The following is a 22,065-nucleotide window of genomic DNA, read 5'->3' as shown; positions in this document are numbered from 1 at the left end:
CACAAGATTTAGCAGCTACCATTTAATGGAGTGAGGGACTTTGGAAGATAAGAACCCAAGAGGGAAAAAAGAAAGAGCATACAACAAAGAATAACGTATCCAGCAAAACTCAGTAAAATCCTATTGGGGGTGGCATGGAAGGGGAAGTAATGGCCTTTTTTTATGAAATAGAAGACTTCCAAGTATTCCTGATGAAAGGACAAGAACCGAGTAGAAACTTTGTTATTTTTTAAATTAATTTTTTAACATTCATTGCTTTATGAATCATTTTAATAGAGAAAAATCAGAACAAAAGGGAAAACCATGGGAGAGGAAAAAAAAAACAGAAAAAAAGAAGCAAACATAGCATGTGTTGATTTACATTCAGTCTCCATAGTTCTTTTTCTGGATGCAGATGGCATTTTCTATCCAAAGTCTATTGGGAGTACCTTGGATGAGTAGAAACTTTGAAATTCAAACACAGGAGTCAAGAGAAACATAAAAAGGTAAATAAAAGCAAGCAATCAGAATGCATTTTACAAAAATAAAGTTTTTACATTATAATGGAGGAAGATGAAATAAATAACATCAGAGGTAATAGAAGAAACCAAAGAAGACAGGGGTCTGGGAGTCACATTTTATTTTGGTGATCTTTAAGAAGAAAGGAAAAAGAGGAAAGGATTATGTTAGTGAGAAGGAAAAGGAGGAGGAAGGATAGGGAGAAGAGGAAATGTTTGAACCTCATTTTAATCTGTAATGGTCAAAGTAGGAAAGAATACACACACAAAGTTGGTTGCAGAAATGTATTTCACTCAACAGGGAAACAAGGAAGGGAGAGGAGAAGGAAGAAGGCAGGGAATAAAAAGGGAGTTCGATTTTGTTATAGATTATTCATAATCAAAATATCCTAACCTCAGAGAGTGAATTACAAGAAGGGTTATGAGGAAAAAAGAAAAGGTAAGAATATATAATTGGACTCTGGGAGAACGAAAGAGAAGAGAATTGGACTGCACAGAGTATTACTGGCTGTGAGTATATTTCTTTGTAAAGAGGAAATAGAAAAAAAAAGTGACAAAGAAGATTAATTTCAGTGCTTCATATGTAAATTTCTAGTGGTATTATATCAATATTTACAAGGAGAAATGGAATACAAAACTGTGATAGTTGGATGTCTCAGTGTTTCCCTTTCAGAACTAGACAAATCTTAAACCCCCCAAATAAACAGAAAGAACTTGAGCTGAATAGAATTTTAGAAAAGTGTATGCTGGACCTCTGATTGAGGTTGAATTGAATAGAAAGGAATATAAATGTTTCTTATACCACCTTTATAAAGATTGACTATATGTCAGCACAAACATCTCAGAAACTGATCCAGCAAAGCAAAAATATTAGACATATATTTTATTGATTGAAGTGTAATAAAAGTTTTATTCGATACATTGCTACTACAGAAAAGATTAAAAATCAATAAAGACTAAGTAGCTTAATACCAAAAAATTAGTGGTTCAAAGAACAAATCATAAAAACAACAGATACTTTCATTAAAGACAGTGACAATAAGAATATACTAAAGTTTAATTTTTAAGAATTTTCATCAACAGAAAAAATAGAACAACAAAATGGGCATGTAACTAAAAAAGCTAAAAAAGCAATAAATTAAGATTAAACAATGAATTAGAGATGTTAAAAAGCACAAAGATTAATAAAATTGAAAACAAACAACTCACTGAATTAATAATAGAAACTTAAAAGTTTTTTTCTTAACAAGAATGCAGTTTGCTGATACATTCAAGGAAAAAAAGAATTCACAACAAATGAAACAAAGGAAATTATTAGAAAGCATTTTGCCCAAATATATACCAAGTAAAAATGACAAATGAATGAAATAGATGGATATTTACAAATATATTCAAGAGATCCAGATCAAGAGAACAGGACATAGAGAATTTAAAATTTAAATTAAAAAAATTAAATCTGAGAAAAAGAAATTGTATAAAGGAGCTCCCAAAAGGGAGGATGATGGGAAATCATTTAGGACAAGATATAGTTACAAAATAATTACATCAAATATTAAAAGTACAATGGATTCCAATATTACTTTAACTGAAAAAATAGTAAAAGAAGAGAGATTACCTAGTGGCTTTTGTGATATAAATATGGTCTGGAAATTACTGAGACAAGAGGGAGTAAAAAAAATAAAATGGGGAAAGAAAAATAGAGGTCAATATCCATTGACAGATTTTAAAGAAAATGTTAGCAAGAAGACTACAACAATATATCATGAAGATCATACTCTTTGACCAGGTCGACCTTATATCAGAAATTCAGGATTAGTTTAATATTAGGAAAACTGTCAAAATAGCAGACAATATTAATGATAAAACAACAAAAATGCCAATAAATGTAGAGGCAATAAGGGAGCATCTGGGATCTCATTGAGCAGAAGGATCAGAAATACTCTTTAGAAAAATTGTTTAGGCAACTGAATAGAGAGGATGGATTGATGTAGAGGAGAAGTGACAGAGTAATTACTCAAAGGACTTTTATAATAATCTAGATAAGAGCCTGAAATAGGGCTTTGACTACATAAGGAAGAGAAGGGGACATGTAAGAAAAGTATGATAAAGGTAAAGATGCCATGATTTGGCAAGAGGGCAGGGTTTGGGGGAAAAGATAATGAATTGGGTGAGTTGAGGAACACAGGAGATACAAGTCCCCTCTCGAGTCCTCAATCTTTTGTCCTGAAAGTGGCGAGGAGGACTGCCTCAGAATAGGTAAGATGAAGAAGCTTGAGAGCTTTTTCTGAGACTGGGGTGCCATGCTTGTCATGTAGAAGATCACGAGGAGCTAAATATCGAGATCGCCCACAAAAAACATCAAGTTGTTAGTAATGCTTCTGGATCTGGGCCCTACTGAAGCTAGAAGAAGGCATTAATTCCTGATTGCTGGGGAGGGTTGAAAGGACCTTATAGGAGACCCATAGGCTTGTGTCCTCCTTCCAGAAAGTTTCCCTAATCCAGGCTCTTTTTCACATATCTTCCCTTTTTTTCATGCTTTTTCCTGAGATTATTTTAAGTCTCATAACCAAATAGGGATGTCATCCTAATCTATTTTGCTGAAAACCTCACATTCCATTCTTCTGGTTTAAAGGTGTCAAACTGTGGACCGCAAATTAGCTGCAGTTTGAATGAATCTTCTGCCCAACTTAGATTAAAATGTAATTGGGAAACATTCGACAAAATTCATTAAATTACAACAGATGTTATTTTTATGTTTTCTATTTCACTTTGAGTTTGACACCGTTTATGTTCATATATGTGTAACTTTTTTCTTTTTGTCTTCTATATTAACACATATGTTTTCATCTATCCCTTTTCCACCTCTTTATTACATCAGTGGTTCTCAAACTTTTATTCTCAGTCTCTTTATACTATTAAAACTTACTGAGAATCTGTCCAAAGAGTTTTCGTTTGTGTGGGTTATATTTATAGATATATACCATATTTAAAATAAAAACTAATTCTGAATTTGCAGACCCTCTGAAAGGGTTTCCTCCTCCTACCCCAGAATTCTTTGGACCACACTTTGAGAACTACTGCTTCAGATGGTTCCTCTTCTGCTTCCCTTGTCTCTGCGACTATTATTGCACACCACATGTTCCCTGTTCTCTTTCCACAGTGTGAGGATATATTTAAGGATGCTCAACATTATGTTCGATCTGTCTTTGAGCACCACTTTAATTGTATTGTCCCATCTTAATTTTTTCTTTTTCCGAACTCAGAGAATGAGGGAATTCACCATTTTTCTTAATCTCTTTCAGACTTGGAAGCTATGACTGAGACTACAGATGCAACCCCAAAAGAGAACTTTCCAAGAGAACAGTCATTCCAAGGGTTAAAAGTAGAAAAACTCAGAGGGGGCAAACAGTGCCACCCCACTTTGGGGAATTGTAGGGAAAGTGAGAGTCATAAAAAGAGTCAGCGGGCAAAACAGGAGAGTGATGGGAGAAAAATTGTTAAACGTCAGAAGATTCATTCTGGAGACAAAAATTATAAATGTCATGAATGTGGGCAAGGATTTACTCATAATTCCAGCCTCATTGTACATCAAAGAATTCATACTGGAGAGAAGCCTTATAAGTGCAGTGAATGTGGAAAAGCATTTACTCGCAACTCAATCCTTACAGTACATCAAAGGATTCATACTGGAGAGAAGCCTTATAAATGTAATGAATGTGGGAAAGCTTTCATTCAGAGCTCAAACCTTATTGTACATCGGAGGATTCATACTGGAGAGAAGCCTTATAAATGTAATGATTGTGGGAAGTCCTTCATTCAGAGCTCAGACCTTATTGTACACCAGAATGTTAATACTGAGGAAAAGCCTTATAAGTGCAATGAATGTGGAAAATCCTTCATTCTGAGTTCAACCCTTATTGTTCATCAGAGGATTCATACTGGAGAAAAACCTTTTACATGTAATGAATGCGGGAAAACATTCATTCAGCGATCAGACCTTGTTAAGCACCAGAGGATTCATACTGGAGAAAAGCCTTATAAATGCAACGAATGTGGGAAAGCCTTTATCGAAAGTTCTACCCTTATTGTACATCAGAGAATTCACACCGGAGAGAAGCCTTATACATGTAATGAATGTGGGAAAACATTTACTCGAAACTCCTACCTGCATCAGCATCAGAGAATACATACTGGAGAGAAGCCTTTTAAATGTAGTGATTGTGGGAAATCCTTCACTCGAAATTCAAGCCTTATTCTACACCAGAAAGTTCATATTGGAGAACAGCCCTGAAATAGAATGCATGAAGGGGAAACTATTCAGAGTTCAACTGTTATTGCACATCACATGTTTCATATTGAAGAGAAGCCTTAGAGTTATAATGAATATGAGAATACCTTCATTCAAAGGTTAGATCTCACTAAGAACCAAGGGCATCCTATTGGAAAGAAGCCTTGTTAATCTGACAAGTGTGGAAATTCTTTAATTGAGAGCTTTAAACTCATTTTACATCAGAGATATATACAGGAGAAAAAGCCTTATAATTGTAATGACTGTGGCAAAGCATTTCTTAGCTCTTGACTTTTTTTTTCTGCATCAGAGAATTCATGTTGGAGAGAAATCCTTATTGTATTGAGCTGAGGCATATTAGAGTGGAGCTTCATAAATGTAAATAATTTGGGAAAGCATTCACTCAATTCAGTGCTTTTTAGGATTTTCAGGATTCATACTGGAAAGAATACTCATAACTACAAAGAACGTGAAAAAAAGAATTTATTGAGAACTCAACTTTCATTAAACATCAGAAGACTCTTACTGGATAGAATGTGGGAAAATCTCTTTTGGCATTAACCATCAAAGGATTCTTACTGAAAAATCACTTTATAAATGTATGGATTATAGAAAGTATTCAGTAGTTTCTTAAAGTCATTTATAGAGGACTGATTTTGTGCCAGCACTTTGATAAATGCCAGGGTTTACAAACAGAAAAAGAAATCAATCTCTGCTTATGGGGCTTGAAACTTATTTGGGGAAAACAATCCACTTAGAAGAATTGAGATTGAAGGAGGGTGGACCCAGAAATCTTCAGCATTCATCTGTAGGATTAATTCAGATTAATTAAATCCAGTGTTTTTTAGCAGGTATTTGGATGTCTTTCCCGAAGAAACTTCTTACCATGTCTTTGTGTCCAGTATCTTTGTATTAATTTCTCAAATAAGAATTTGATGTACAAGAGATGGGGAAAACTTTTCTATAGATTGTTTCTCCCCAAATAAGCCTCATACTGTTTTGAGCAGAAACTTTTTTTTTTTTCTTCTCAGTATCCCCAGCACTTAACACAATGCTTGGCACAAAATTAGCTCCTTGTAAATGATAGATCTCTGTCTCTGTCTCTCTTGCCCTACTCCACCCCCATTTGTCTCTTTGTTTCTCTCTCCTCTATCTCACTCTGTTTCTCTCTCTCTCTCTCCTCTCTTCCTTTTTGTCCTTCTCTCTCTCTCTGCTCTCTCTTTCTCTCTCTCACATACATGTATGTATTCCAAAAATTTTGCTGCAATTTTAAGCTATTAAAGCCATTTCCCCCAGTATAGTTATAATGTTATAATATTGGGTTTTTTTTTTGTTTGTTTCTTGACCAGTTCTTTTTGATTTAACGATGGAATTCAAGCCATCTGCATTTATTGTTTTAATTAATAAATTCAATTTGACTTCTGACATTTCCTTTTTGACCAGCAAGTGAACTATATCTTCATCTCCTATGTTGCTCCATAATTTGATTTTCTGGTGTTAATTTTTATCATTTTGTTTTTCTCTCTTGCCTGATGATCCCTCAGATCTTGTGATTCATTCTGACAGTGACCTCTATTACCTCTCTGTTCATCTATGAGTACTCATGCTTGCCCTGCCCACATTCTCTTTTCTTTCCTTCCTAGTCTCAACCTTTAGGGAAACCAGTTCCCCATAATCCTCTTCTATTGAATCTGTCCTGATGACAGTTATAAACCTAACCTTAGATTGTTCCCATCATCCGAGTCTCATTCTTACTAGCATGCTGTTGAATAGAGCTGAAAAAAGTCAGGACACTATCTAATTAGATTCCCTATAAATTTAGAATATTTCCTCTCATTTGAGAATTCAGTAACTAGGCAGTCCTTGTTCCTCCGTAAGAGGTCAGAGGTGACCACTCTGACATGTTTAGAGAAGTTTTGAGGTAAGAAAAGGAAATTTACTTATGTAACATGGTTTTATCTTCTTTCCCTCCACTCCATTCAGGTTTCTCTAGTACCTTCAGGGATTTGCAGAGGTCTTTTTTCCTTGTATTCTACCCCCTTTTAAGGAGTGAATGGCTAGCACACTAGCTTTATTTGGCAACTTATGTCCAGTATTTTTTTATAAAGGAACATTTACTTCAAAGATATAGCGAGAACAAACAAACTCTGTACACCTCAGTTGGAAAATGGGTTTAGGCTCCATAGCACTAAACCTATTAAGGCCAAGTGCAGAGCTCCTCAGACTGGTGTTCTGGGATCTTGGCTTCTCAGAGCTTCTCTTCTGGGTTACCTCAGTATTTGTTTGGGAATTCTAAGCTCCAGAAACTCTGTGGATTGAACTCTTGAGTCCTCTTCATGAACCTGGGACTGAAAATAACAAACAAAGCAAACCAAAACTTTAAGTGTGTGTGTGTGGGCGAGGGTGGGGTTGGGGAGGTGGGCCTCAGAGCCACCCCTCTTACCACTTGATGTTGCCTGTGCTTTGAGTAAAGGAATCGTCCCCCTTCCTCCTAGGTGTGACTGCTAGTCAAGTTGTTTAAGAGATTGGGGCATTTCTAGTTGTGGAGCCAGGGGAAGGCTTTTGGTCCACGACTGGCTAGTGCAGAATGGCCACGGGGGTCTCCCAGGGGTATGCTGTCTGCACCTTGGGTGATGTGGGCTGAGACTGCTCCCCAGCCACAGCCAAGAAGGTGCGGCCCTGCGCCTGCTGCCCGCTTGGAGCTCCTCAGACTCGGCATAGTAGTTGAAGAGGCAGAAGTTAAATAGCACATTTCCTCCGCCCTTTTTTTTTTTCTCGTATTTTTTTTTTTTATTATAACTTTTTATTGACAGAACATATGCATGGGCAATTTTTTTACAACATTATCCCTTGTACTCACTTCTGTTCCGCCCCTCCTGTACTCATTCCCTCCACCCCTTCCCCTAGATGGCAAGGAGTCCTATACATGTTAAATATGTCGCAGTATATCCTAGATACAATATATGTGTGCGGAACTGAATAGTTCTCTTGTTGCACAGGAAGAATTGGATTCAGAAGGTAAAAATAACCCGGGAAGAAAAACAAAAATGCAAACAGTTTATATTCATTTCCCAGTGTTCTTTCTTTGGGTGTAGCTGCTTCTGTCCATCATTGATCAATTGGAACTGAGTTAGATCTTCTCTTTGTTGAAGAAATCCACTTCCATCAGAATACATCCTCATACTGTATCCTTGTTGAGGTATATAATGATCTCCTGGTTCTGCTCATTTCACTGAGCATCAGTTCATGTAAGTCTCTCCAGGCCTGTCTGTATTCATCCTGCTGGTCATTTCTTACAGAACAATAATATTCCATAACATTCATATACCACAATTTATCCAACCATTCTCCAATTTTCCAGTTTCTAGCCACTACAAAGAGCTGCCACAAATATTTTGGCACATACAGGCCCCTTTCCCTTCTTTAGTATCTCATATCTCTTTGGGGTATAAGCCCAGTAGTAGCACTGGCTGGATCAAAGGGGATGCACAGTTTGATAACTTTTTGGGCATAATTCCAGATTGCTCTCCAGAATGATTGGATTTGTTCACAACTCCACCAACAATGCATCAGTGTTCCAGTTTTCCTGCATCCCCTCCAACATTCATCATTATTTTTTCCTGTCATCTTAGCCAATCTGAGAGGTGTGTAGTGGTATCTCAGAGTTGTCTTAATATGCATTTCTCTGATCAATAGTGATTTGGAACACTTAAATATGAGTAGAAATAGTTTCAATTTCATCATCTGAAAATTGTTTTTATCCTTTGACCATTTATCAATTGGAGAATGGCTTGATTTCTTATAAATTAGAGTCAGTTCTCTATATATTTTGGAAATGAGGCCTTTATCAGAACCTTTGGCTGTAAAAATGTTTTCCCAGTTTGTTGCTTCCCTTCTAATCTTGTTTGCATTTGTTTTGTTTGTACAAAGGCTTTTTAATTTGATATAATCCAATTTTCTATTTTGTGATCAATAATGGTCTCTAGTTCTTCTTTGGTCACAAATTCCTTTCTCCTCCACAAGTCTGAGAGGTAAACTATCCTATGTTCCTCTAATTTATTTGCAATCTCATTCTTTATGCCTAAATCATGGACCCATTTTGATCTTATCTTGGTATATGGTGTTAAGTGTGAGTCCATGCCTAATTTCTGCCAAACTAATTTCCAGTTTTCTCAGCAGTTTTTGTCAAATGATGAATTTTTTCCGCCCTCACTTTCAGGTAAGTGTATTGGAGGAAGAACTTTGTGTCAGATGCAGAGTTCTGTCTTCAATCTCCCAGATGCTTAGGGTGGAAGCCCCCAACCTAAGGAGGGATTGCTGGGGTGGTCGGTGTGGTGCAAAGGGACTAGCAAGTCTCTTATCTTCCCCTGGAACTGAATTACCATCAGACAACTCAAGCTTTTTAAATGAACGAATATCCACATCTCCTGACTGTGAAAAAGTAATTGCAAAAGGTACAAATAGTCAAGCAGAAAAGCTGCTCTGCTGGCCATGTCCAGGAGAGTTATGTATGTGTTTCATTCTGAACTCTGAGTTCATCCCTCTTAGGACGGGGACAGCAAGTTTCATCAGGAGTCCTCTGGAAATTGTGCATCATTGTGTTCATCGGAGTTCTTGAGTCTTTGCAATTTGTCTGTTTTTACAATAAAGTACAGAATTGATCTAGCTTTGATCAATTTTGTCTGCAGAAGTTGATAACAATCTTCCCAGGATTCTCTGAAACCGTTCCCTTCATCATGAGCATGCTGGCAAGCGTTTTAACAACTGACCCTCTCAGAAGAAATGCATGGGCTCACTTAAGGGTAATTGCATGGTTACCTTTTTCTGTTACTTCAGTCTAGACAACCAACAAAACAATATATCACTTCTGATTTGTAACATTTCCTGATTTCTGAGGGGCAAATGTTCACACTAAAACTTTTAACACTCAGCTTTGGAGAACCAGTTGAAGTTAGTGCTAACAACTGTACAATAGCACAGTAGGACTCTATCACATCAAGTTAACACAATTTATTCAGTTATTTCCCAGATGGTGAACACATCTTTAATTTCCAGTTCTTTGCCACCATCAGATGAGCTGCTATAAATATTTTTGTACATAGGTTTCCTTTTCTTTATTTGATTTCTTTGGAGTGTAAACTTAGTATTGCTAGATTCAAAGAGTAGGAGCAGTTTAATACTTTTTTTTTTTGAAGAATGGCTCAGCTATAGCTATGTTTACCAACAATTCATTAATGTATTATTTGATATTTTCCATTTTTGTCAATTTTTTTAAAAAGTGGGGGGTGAGATAGAACTCAAGTAACTTTAATTTTCATTTCTCTAGTAATTGGAGGATTTTTAAATAAAGCTATTGAGAACTTGGATTACTTTTCCTCTGAAAACTGTTCATATCCGCTAACTTATCATGTCATTTGCTTCTGCTCCTATGTCTTTCCTTCTCTTTCCTTTGCCCAAAGCCCAATTACAGGTTGTTATCCTTTCTCCTTTCTTCAACCTCTCTTCATAATCCAGTTTTTATGCTTATACTTGGTTTAACTTAGAACTAATCTTTCCCTTAATCCACTCTCCCTTTTATTTTTTCTTCTCCCCTTTCCTTACTGTTTCCCTGTTGGGTGAAATGTAGTTCTGTACCCAACTGCTTGAGTATATATGTGTATGTATGTATGTGTGTGTGTGTGGCTGTATGTGGATGTGTATACATGTGTGTGCATATGTATGTGTTTTTTTGACCAGTTCAGATTAAAAATATGGGTCAAGTATTATCTATTCCCATCCTTTTTTCTTTGTCTTCTAACAATTGATTCTACTTCTCTCTGCCTCAGTTTCCTCAATAGCACCTCTGAGAGCTATTATGTAAAACGAGATATCAGCACAATGTCTGGCACATAATAGCTGCTTAATAAATGCCTATTTCCTTCTTTCCCTTGTATTATTTCCTTTCCTCCAATATCCACTGAGGATCTGGTTTTTTACTCTCTTCTCCTTCAGTATCTATTGAGGAACTAATCTTTTTTCTTGCCAGGGCCACCCTTCCCCTGTAAAGGGCTGAAACTCTTAAGTTCATGCAATGAGGTTGGACAACCGAGCACTTAAGGCTAACTACTGATTGGACAATATTCTATAAGCATATGCTTGGAAAATGGCCTTTCCCACTGTTCTGTGCTGGCTCGATAATTGGTGTATACAGAGAATTGTAGGAGGGACTAGGGGGTGGAGTAAGACTAGCCAGAGTCACTTTTTGGTGGGAGACCAAGAGAAGGAAGGTCGTGGAGATCCTGCATCCATCCAATTCACTCCTACCTATAAAGACCAAGAATAAAGACCAAGGACTTTTGCTTATCCTGACTCCTGCTGATTCTAAGGTATCCAGGGTGCTAACTCGGTTTTCACACTCCCCAAAAGAACCCCTTAATCTCATATATCTAGGCCTTCTCCAGGACATTGGCCCCTCTTTTCATGACCACTCTGTATTCTTCAGAGTATCTGCGGGTTCCTTTCTGCTGTCTGCAATTGCATCCAAGTTTTTATCTATCCAGAACCCTCCCCAGATCCAGCTGTTCCTTTCTTAGTTTCCCCACAAGTTATCTACATTCAGTGACTTAATTTCATCTTTTAGTGTCTTTATGTTTATGCTTGAAATCAAGTACACCACCAAAATAAAGCTGCAGATGTGCCTTGAACTCACGGCCATGGGGGTTGGGTTGTCATTAGATCCCCATTGTAAGGGGAGTTCTCTGCTTGGTGTGTGAGGTCCCTCATTGTCTTCTGGGCTTGGTTCACTTACTCCACTTGTCCTTGATCTGTCTTCCAAGGGAGAGATCCCCACCAACATAGATTTTCATTCAAATTCAATCTTGGGTGTAGATGAAATACGTTTTCCCTCAACTCCAGCTAATGTATTTCTTTCTTTATAACCAGCCACTCACAATAAAGGCACTTTTGGATCTACAATAATGCGAAAGAAATGACAGTGTAAATATTTGTATTAAAACAAATGCATACACAAGGCCCATCAGAATACACGTATAAGGCCAGATTGCCGTCTCCCGGCCTTGGACTTGCCATCTGTGGTGTAATCACACAGGAACCTGGCAGTGAAGCACAGGCGGAGGAGGGAAATTCCAATGATTATGGTAATTCATAACTCTGGGACAGAGCGTTCATTGTTTTGGTACATCTGGGATCTTAACCACTCAAAACTACTCTGCTCACTGCTTGCCTGTTGATCCGTCCTCTCCTACTTGGGGAAATCCTTTCCTTTTAACCCGAGCATTGCGGTTACAAGCTGTTTAAATTCTCCATACCCTTAAACAGGTTGTTTTTTTTTTTTTGGTTTTCCTTTTTTTTTTTTTTTTTTAATTGATTCTTGAGTGGCCCTTCCAAATGAGAATTATTAATTACACTAGATGAACTAGAATCAACATTTTAAAATATAGGGAGATTATGTCATATGATAAATAACTGTATCACCCATCAACATATACACATTGTGACTATATCTGCATAACAGTTTTATTCATCCTAAAGCAGATATAAAATATTGACAGACTTTAGTAATCCTATCGTACATTTTGAGGTATAAAGTTATTAATATTTGTACATTGTAAAGTGGTGGAAACATCAGGTAATGTGGCACTTTAAGGTTTTCAAATAAGTACTTTACAAATATCTCATTGTATCTTCTTGACCACCCTGGGAGAGAGGTGCTCTTATGATCCCTATTTTGCAGATGAGGAAATTAAAGCAGGTAGAGGTTATGGTTGAGGGAACATAGGAAGTATCTGAGTCTGGATTTCAGTTTAGGTCTTCCTGATTTCTGGCCTGGGAGTCCAGCATCCTGACCACTCTGCCACCAAGTAGTCATAAATCTACTCTTTTGTAATCACAAAGAATTACTGACAGTTCTTTCTTTACATAAGTGAATCCATTTGCAGATGTCTTCAAAGAGCAAGTTTTACATGATGCAGTTTTGCCTTTGAATGGGAGGGAAGGAGGGAAGCAGAAAGGGGACAGCCAATGGAGGGAGGGAGGAGGCTGACCTGGTTCAAGAATATATAGGGGCTGGGGGACAGAAGTATTGGGGGGCAGAGAAATGGGGGCCAGGAGCAGAGAAACATGGGGGGCAGAGGGGGCAGAACACATGAGCGTGGCAGACAGAGCTTGGACGCAGACACAGACAGGTGGGCTGGGGGAAGACCAATGGTTAGGTGTGGACAGGTGGAGGGACGACAGCAGTGGCAGACCAGACAGGCCAGAATGTGGGCAGAGGCAAAGGTCTGCTCTTAGCACTGGCTCTCGAGCCAAGTCCTGGTCTTGCTATGGAGTCTCTCCAGCATGAAGTGAGTGAGTGAGTGTGTGTGTGTGTGTGGTGTGCTGAGTGCCATCAGAGGGGCAAGATGGCCAGCGTGAGGAGCAAGGGAGAGACAGAGAGACAGTGTGCCAGCAGACACTTATATAGGAAAGGTAACAGTATTTCAGAATTTGAATTTGTGTAATACTTTATTTTTGGATTGTGTATTTCCTTCTTAAATCAACTTTGTGTAATGTGAATTCATGTAAAGCCAGAATTGTCTGCACTAGTAATACTACTAATTGCCTGGTAGTCTTTTAGCTCATCTTTAAGAAAAATGTTGTCACATAAAAATCAAACATTCTGAACTTGGATCCAGTATTTGTAATTTTCCAGGATCAAATGATGTATTTCTCAGTTAAAGTTAATATTTAACTTTTCTTACTCAAGTAATCAGTAGGAAACAAACCCAAACAGAAGCAATGAAAATCTGATCCAGACAGAAGCACAGCCTGTGTGAATTTAGCTTTTCTTCAGTTTTTAACTTGCTACAAGGAGAAACAATAAAGCAGGAACAGTAACAATTGTAATAGCAATAATAATGATGATCCAAATGATGAGTGAGCTATGAAATATCAAAAGAGCTGGATGGCTGTCTTGGCTGTGTACAACCTTTATTTTCATTCATAGTTATCTAATATTTTTAAAAAAATTCTTTATGTATTCTATTCTTTACATTATTAAAATGTCTCTGATTACAATTCATTGTTTGCTCCCCACTCCCAACAAAAAAGCTAATGCTATTCTGTGGTGCTTTGAGAAGAGCCAAAGCTTCTGGGTGGAGAGTCATGGTCCCCATGAACTGTGTCCATATCACAGTTCATCCTGATAAACAAAACAAAACAACAAAAAAGTGGAAAACCCAATGAAATTGATCAGTCCTCGGGAAATGTGTTCTGTGCTCCACGCTTCTGGGGTTCCAGATCTATAAAATAGTCAGGGAGGACTGTGTTCTTGTCTCTTTGGAAGCCCCTTTGTTTCTTTGTAATTTTGCAGGCTTTACTTTGGTTATTGAAATGCTTTCTGTTTGACGTTGTTGTAGTTGTCACTGTGAAAGTGAACAACAGTTTTCCTTGAATTGTGGAAGGAAGAATGTTCCTTAAGCGGGTCTCCCTTATCTAGTCAGAATGGAGTCTACAGTAAGACAGTTCAGGTTGACCTGCCTCATCCTGCAACTGCTGCAAACTCTCTGCTTTTCTTTCTCACATCAGAGAGCAGCTCTAGGTGGCAGCACTGGTGTTGCTGTTCAATGAAATCAAATGCAACCAATTAGCTGCTTGATCTTAACTCCTAGTCAGAGACTGCCCTCACCCCTTCAGGTTCCTATATCCAGTTCTGCAGGTTACTCTAAATTCAGAGACTTAAATGAAAGCATCCTGTCTTTAAAACACAATTCTCCAAATTTTTCCATCAAGTCGATAGTCCTCTTTAAAAACAAAAAACAAAAAATAAACACATCTAAATTTCCAAATGTTTGTATGACTTCTCACATTTTTAATTTACTCTCCATAATCATAAAATACATGCAAATTAGCTGATGTACTGTAATGTTTGAATATCTGAAGTGTACAACAGACATGGTAGTCCATTTCTTTGATATCCTTGAAACTTTCTTCATTTTTATATTTAAAAATTAAGTTAAAGGTCTTTCTTTATAATGTTAAATGGTTCCCAAAGAACCAAGAAGTAGCTTTGTCTTTCATAAAGAAATTTCTTATGTTATAATTTGCAAGAAAGATCTTTTTTCTACTCTCAAACCATTCAAATCCCATGAAATCTTACGTGGGATGAAATCCTAACCTGTTTGAGCAACTTGTTCAAAAGAAACAGTGCAATTAAACAAGGGTTTGTTGGAGGAGCTTTTTATGTTAAGGGTTTTATGCAGGTGGCACTGTGGTAAGTTGATTTGAGAGCTGGTCTGGAGCAAAGGAGAACATTCTGTCTCTTAAACAAAGTGGCTGTGAGACCAGGGCAAATCAGTTAACAGCCTTATGCTAAGGACAGCTTTCTGCAGACTCAGTTGCTAATAAGATTTTAGTTTCTGTTGATAGAGGGAATTCTCTTATATGGAAATCTGTATCAAACAAGGCACAAACACAGTCCTTATCACCCTATGTTGATGAAAGAAGTTCTGTTAACTAAAGAAGGAAATATGAAGAAATATATTTGTATGAAGATAAAAGGAGGGAGAAATCAAAGGACTTTTGTCATTGATGTATACTACAGATTATCTGGGCAGAAAGAGGAACTAGATGAGTATTTTGGGAAAGAGATCATAGGCCAGCTACAGAGTCATAATATGGTAAGAATAGTGGTTTTCATTTTTGCAGATATCTGCTGAAGCTCTCTTTGCCAAAACCAGTATAGCCAACTCTCTTGAATGATTATTTCCTCCTTCCAAAAATAGAGAAGCTAACCAAAGGAAATTCATTGCAGAATTATATATTCAATAATATTCATTCAATAATATTATATTCAGTAATATAATATTAAAAATAATAGTCAATTGTTATGTACTGTTTGCTGGGTATTAGGCAATGTACTAACAAGGAGAAAATGATTGCTGGAATGGAAATGTTGGAAACCCTTAAGGAAAGTGAACCTTTATTATTTTCACTTTTTGGCAGAGGAGAGGAAATCTGGGAATAATCTGACATGCATCCCCTCTTATGTACCAGGCAGGGTGTTAAGTAAGCATCCTTTATAAATATTATCACATTTGGTCCTCATAGCAGTCCTTTGAAGTGGGTTCTATTTATTATCTATATTTTACAAATGAGAAAACTGAGGCAAACCATTTAAGTGACTTGCCCAGAGTCACACAACTAGTAAATGTTTGAGGCCAGATTAAAATTCAGGTCTTCCTGGTTCCAAACTCAGGAGTTCTAGCCACTTTACCACCAGTTACCTCTGGTGACAGAGCCATGATCCAGAAAGATCCTACCTTGTGTTGATAGACTTGATGGTATAATGCTGAATCTAACATGTTAGAATTCAGTAAAATTAAATATAAACTTTTTCACTTGTGAACAAAAAAACTGACTTTACAAATTGAAGATAATGTGAGGCTAGACAGCAAATTCTGAAAATAATCTTGAAATTTTAATGGACTTCAAGCTCAGTCCAATCCAGCAGTGCTAATGCCATCACAGGGTGTATTAAAAAGGGCAAAAAGTGCCCAGCATTTATCAGACCTCATCTGGATTTGTGTTCATTTCTGGACATCACCGTTTAAAAAGGACATTAATAAGTTGGAAATAGTTCAGTAGACAGCAACCAGAATGGGGAGAGATCTTGAGTCCATGTCACATGAGGACTAGTTAAAAGAATCAAGAAAATATATAATGGAAGGGGGGAAAATTGAGAAGGAAGCATGATGGCTATCTTCAGGTATTTAAAATCTGTTTTGAAAGAAGTATTAGATTTATTCTTTTGGCCTCAAGACAGGACTAGGAACAAAGAGTGGAAGTGCAATGGAGGAACATTTGGCTTGATGTCAGGGGAAAAAGATATAAAAATTAGATGTGTCCAAGAGTGGAATGGAATATCTGGAGAAATGGTGGCCACACTTCCTGAGATGTCATCTGTATCTTCTCTTTCTTTGTGGCTCAAAAAGATTTTTTAAAAAAAAAATAACAAATTGGAAGATAGCTACAAGACAGACCAGAAAGTAGGTTCAGATATGGGTTTAAATAGAAATGATAATAGTGACTTTGTAACTGTGAAAGTACTATATAAAAATGATCTGTTATTTCTTTCTATGACTCCACATAAGATATTTAATTTCTTTCAACGTGCAAAATAGGAATAAAAAACTTTCATGATAGGGACTTCTTGATGAAGTAAGATGGTGTGTAGAAAGCATGAGACAAAGGTCAAAAATATGGATATATATAAGACATATTAGGATTTATCAGAACTGATGGGTCAAAACTGCAGAGAAGCAAACTAAGCTATTTTAGTTTGATTCTCCTTAATTTTGCAGATGAAGAAACATATACGGATGCAGTATCTTAGATAAAATACAGAGTGGGGTAACTAAGTGGCACAGTGGACAGACTGCCTGGTCTGGAGGCAGGAAAACTCATCTTCCTAAATTTAAATCTGGCCTCAGATACTTATTAGCTGTGTTACCCTGGGCCAGTCACTTAACCCTGTTAACCTTACTTTTCTCATCTGTCTAATGAACTGGAGAAGGAAATGGCAAACAGTTCCTGTAACTTTGCCAAGAAAATTCCAAATGGGTTCTCCCACAAAGAATTGAATTAAACTGAAATGATTGAACAGCAACAAAAATGGAGTAAATAATAGGCCTGAAATTTGAACCTATGTCAAATTCAAGCTCCTTTCTGTTTAAAATATTTTTCCCAGTTACATGTAAAGATGATTACTTTTTTTTGAGTTCTGAATTTGTTTTTTCCCTTCCTTATCTCCCTCCTTGAGACAATAATTTAATATAGTTATTTCCATATCGATCATGTTGTGAAAGGAGGCAGACCAAAGGGAGAAAAGCCATGGAAAAAAGTACAGAAAGTGAAAACAATATGCTTTGATCTGCATTCAGACACCATTAGTTCTTTCTTTGGAGGTGGATAGCATTTTTCATAATGTCCTTTACAATTGTCTTGTATCTTTGTTTTGCTGTTAGCAGTAAGTCATTCAGTTAATCATCGTACAGTATTGCTGTTACTGTGTACAATGTTCTCCAGATTATGTTCATTTTGCATTAGTTCTCATGTAAGTCTTTTCAGGTTTTTCTGAAATTCACCTGTTGATTATTTCTTAAAGTACAATAATACTCTATCATAATCATATATTACAACTTGTTCACCCTTTCTCCAACTGATGGACAACGCTTTAATTTCCAATTCTTTGCCACTACAAAAAGAGCTACTATAAATTGTTTTGTACAAATAGGTCCTTCTCCCCTCCCCACTTAAAAAAAAATCCCTTTGAGATACAGTATAGATATCTAGATAGATATAGATACCTAGTATAAATATCACTGCCCTTTGGGCAGAGTTCCAAACTGCTCTCCAGAATGATTAGATCACTTTACAACTTCATCAATAGTGCATTAGTGTCCCAATTTTCCCACATTCCCCCCCAACATTTATTAATTTCCTTTTCATTTATATTAGGTTATCCCATAGATATGAGGTGGTACATCAGAGTTGTTTTAGTTTGCATTTCTCTAGTCAATAGTCATTTAGAGCATTTTTCTTTTTGATTGTGGATAGATTTGGTTTCTTCATTTGAAAACTGCCATTTATCATTTATCAACCATGGCATGACTTGTATTCTTATAAATCGGGCTCATTTCTTTACATATTTGGGAAATGAGGTAAAACCCTTTCTGTTGCACAGAGTGGCTGTTTAGTGATGTTAGTCTTTTAACTTTTGGATAATGAGGACCTGAGTCTTGATTTTGGATATTTCCCCAGATCCCCTATTTTTCTCATAGTTTCTTTTCTCTGTGTTTCTTCTCTTAAATTTTTTTTTAAATCTTATTCATCAGAGGCTACCTAAGAGTGATCCTATCACAGTCTATTTCACAAACATCCTACAATTCAGTCTTCCTTGATCATCCTCATCCACGGTGATCCTAGTATGTATACATCAATGTCTCTCTAAAATCTTTAGATGATTCCTTGTTTTTCTTCCATTGTCTTTGGTCACTGTCTTTCCAGAGTGTCAAGCCATATTTGAGAGTTCTCATGTGCTCCAATCACTGGAAACCACTGGAAACCATTTTCAGTTGCATCACTCCATCCCCTTTCTCCCAGATTGGAGAAGTGGAGAAATTCACGATTTATTAATCTCTTTCAGATGTGGAGACTAGCAATGCAACCACAGAGGTGACTCCAAATGAGAATATTCCAGAAGAACAGTCATCCCAGGTTATGAAAATAAAAAGTCTCAGAGAGGGCAGTCTTTGCTACTCCATATTTTCAGATTTGGGGAAACACGACAGCCAGAAAAGGAGGCAACAGGGAAATGATTTGAGAGAAATGACTAAACAGCATAAGATTCATCCTAGAGAGAAATGTTATAAATGTAAGGAATGTGGAAAAGCTTTCAGACAATGCTCACACCTTACTGAACATGAGAAGATTCATTCTGGAGAGAAGCCTTACAAATGTCACGAATGTGGGAAAGCCTTCACTCACAACTCAAGCATTATCCGACATCAGAGGATCCATACGGGAGAGAAACCTTATGAATGTAATGTCTGTGGGAAAGCCTTCATTCAGAAATCTGATCTTAATGTCCATCAGATGATTCACACTGAAGAAAAGCCTTTCAAATGTAATGAATGTGGGAAAGCATTCAGTAAATCCTCATACTTTATTCAACATCAGCTAATCCATACTGGGGAGAAACTTTATAAATGTCATGAATGTGGGAAAGAATTCACTCAGAATTCTGGCCTCATTCAACATCAGAAGAGTCATACCAGAGAGAAGCCTTACAAGTGTAATGAATGTGGGAAAGCCTTCTCCAATACCTCACGCGTTATTCAGCATCAAAGAATTCACACCAGAGAGAAGCCTTATAAATGCAAAGCCTGTGGGAAGGCCTTTACTCAGAATTCGACCCTCACTCAACACCAGAAGATTCACAATGGAGAGAAACCTTATCTATGTAGTCATTGTGGCAAAGCTTTCACTCATATATCTGGCCTCCTTCAACATCAGAGGATGCACACTGGGGAGAAATGTTACAAGTGTAATGAATGTGGGAAGGCGTTCTTCAAGACCTCCCATGTGACTCAGCATCAGAGGATTCACACTGGAGAGAAGCCTTATCAGTGCCAGGAGTGTGGGAAAGCCTTCATTCAAAACGGGAGCCTCATCCGGCATCAGAGGATTCACACCGGAGAAAAGCCTTATAAGTGTCATGAATGTGGGAAAGTTTTCTCTAATTCTTCCCATGTGATTCAACACCGGAGGATTCATACTGGAGAGAAGCCTTATAAATGTAAGGAGTGTGGGAACGCATTCACTCAGAAAGGTAGTCTCGTTCGACACCAGAAGGTTCATGCTGGAGAGAAGCCTTAGGACAAAGGTGACTCGTTGACAGGTTAATGTAGGATGGGAACATTTGTACCGGCCAGTAGCCTTCCAGATGCCAATAACGTGGGGAAACATTGCCTCCAAGATCAAGCCTTAGTCTACTCGAGAGTATTCATACTGGAGAGAAGTCGTGGCAAAAGCTACATTGCAGCTCATTATTTATTGAACATTAGATGATTTGTGATGGAGAGAAGTCATATAATGTGGGAAAAGCTTCAATTGTTGCACATAATTTATTGAAATCCGGCGATTCCTGCTATAGAAAAGTCTTACAAATGTAATGAATCTTCAATTGCAACACGTGACTTTTTGAATTTCTGATGATTCATATCAAGAAAGAAGTTTTTATCAATAAAAGGAACGTTGGAAAGTCATCAGTCATTGTCCAGTCCTTGTTAAGCACTGGGAAATTCTTACTGCAAAGAAGCCTGTTAGATGTATCAAAAGCCTTCTATTACAAGTTGATTCTACTTAGCTATTAGGGGATTCCTGTTGTAGAGTAGCCTCAAAGTTAAATAAATGTAGGAAGGCATGTAGTAAATCCTCACACTTTATTCAATACCAACTAGCTGATTAATCCTGAAAAGAATTCTTAAATATGTGGAACAGCCTTCTGTGGTAGCGTGTAGCTAATAGAACATCCCCAGATTCAATATTGTGGAGAATTACAGATGTAACAATCAGAAAGTTTTCTCAGACTATACAAATCTTACTTACAATCAGAGGAATAGGGCAAAAAGCCCCACTATGTCTAATTTAGGTCACGGGAGCAAAGAATTAGAGCTAGAAGGGACCTTGGAGGCCACCAAGCCCACTCCCTTCATTTCAACAAGGAGAAAATTGTAGTTGTTAGAGGTTGTGTCTTTTGCAGTGTTACTCGGCTTGTAAATGTATGAGGTGTGATTTGAATGCAGGTCTCATTTTGAGTCCAGCACTCTATCCAGTGCACTCCCTAGCTACTCCAGGCATCTACGTTTGCATTAAATGTATTTCTCTGAGCAACATGATTGTGTTGCTTTTTGTTACTTAAGCCATTTTGTAATGTCTTTACATTTAATGCTAGAATGCAAACTATTCATGTTTATTGATTTAATTAATAAATTTTATTCGACTTCTGATATTTTGCTAGTGAGCATATTTCCTAGAGAATTAAATCAGTGTTAATCTTCTAGATTCATGAAATCCAAAATTCCTGTGTCTGATCCTAATCTTTTATTGTTCCATACCCACCCACCGGGGCCTGTGATCCCAAATCCTGTTGTTCATCTTCACCCCGAGCTTCCTTTCCTCCAATCTTTTCATAGTCTATCATCCCTGCACTAGCTGTGTGTACTCTCCTTCTTTCTCAGTCTGGAAACCATCGTGGGAACATTCTGGTGTATGTGTTCATCCAGTCTTTAATCCCCTGCCCCTTTCCCCATTGCCAGTCACACTGTGCCATCACCTCTGTCTTGAGTGATTACCACCATCTGCTTCCTTCACTCCTGCTCACATGCTCACAGATCTGGAAGAACTGTCCTGATGGATCCTCTGCACACGTGTTGTCTCACACGACTGGCCCAGACCTTCACTGCGGAAAGGCGATCTTTGCTCCTCCGGGATAGGTTACAGCTGATCCAGGCTGACGGACACCTTGGCTTCCACGCCGAAATGACACGGAATCCTCGTGGAAGATGGGACATTTAATGAAGGCAGATTCACTTAGTCACAGCAGGGCAAAGTTAGCCCACCAAGGATATTAGTGATCCACTCTGTGTCAGGCACAGTTCCCCTGCCTCGTGTTGCCCGTGGGATCCTGCATTTCAGACTCCAGGGTTAGGAAATGGAACTCCTTACGTTTCTGTGCATTTG

The 22,065-nt window shown here is 37.6% G+C and overlaps 1 protein-coding gene across 1 annotated transcript; it reads left to right on the top strand.

Annotated features, from left to right (window-relative positions):
* Positions 1 to 465: 465 nt before the first annotated feature.
* Positions 466 to 21,334, top strand: LOC111718507 (zinc finger protein 420-like). Its single transcript, XM_031961656.1, has 2 exons — positions 466 to 4,781; positions 18,963 to 21,334. The coding sequence occupies exons 1-2, from the start codon at positions 3,811 to 3,813 to the stop codon at positions 20,197 to 20,199; spliced, it is 2,208 nt and encodes a 735-aa protein (XP_031817516.1). The 5' UTR covers positions 466 to 3,810; the 3' UTR covers positions 20,200 to 21,334.
* Positions 21,335 to 22,065: the final 731 nt, after the last annotated feature.

This window comes from Sarcophilus harrisii, chromosome 3, assembly GCF_902635505.1.
Source record: "Sarcophilus harrisii chromosome 3, mSarHar1.11, whole genome shotgun sequence".
In the NCBI taxonomy this organism is placed as follows: Eukaryota; Metazoa; Chordata; class Mammalia; order Dasyuromorphia; family Dasyuridae; genus Sarcophilus; species Sarcophilus harrisii.
Note: the sequence above shows the minus strand (reverse complement) of the source record. Positions and strands in the feature narration are given on the sequence as shown.

Excerpts from the sequence above, each read along its gene's own strand:
- LOC111718507 (XM_031961656.1), top strand. The coding sequence starts at position 3,811 with ATGACTGAGACTACAGATGCAACCCCAAAAGAGAACTTTCCAAGAGAA. Across the intron at positions 4,782-18,962 it reads AAAGTTCATATTGGAGAACA|TTCAGATGTGGAGACTAGCA; the intron begins GCCCTGAAATAG and ends TTATTAATCTCT.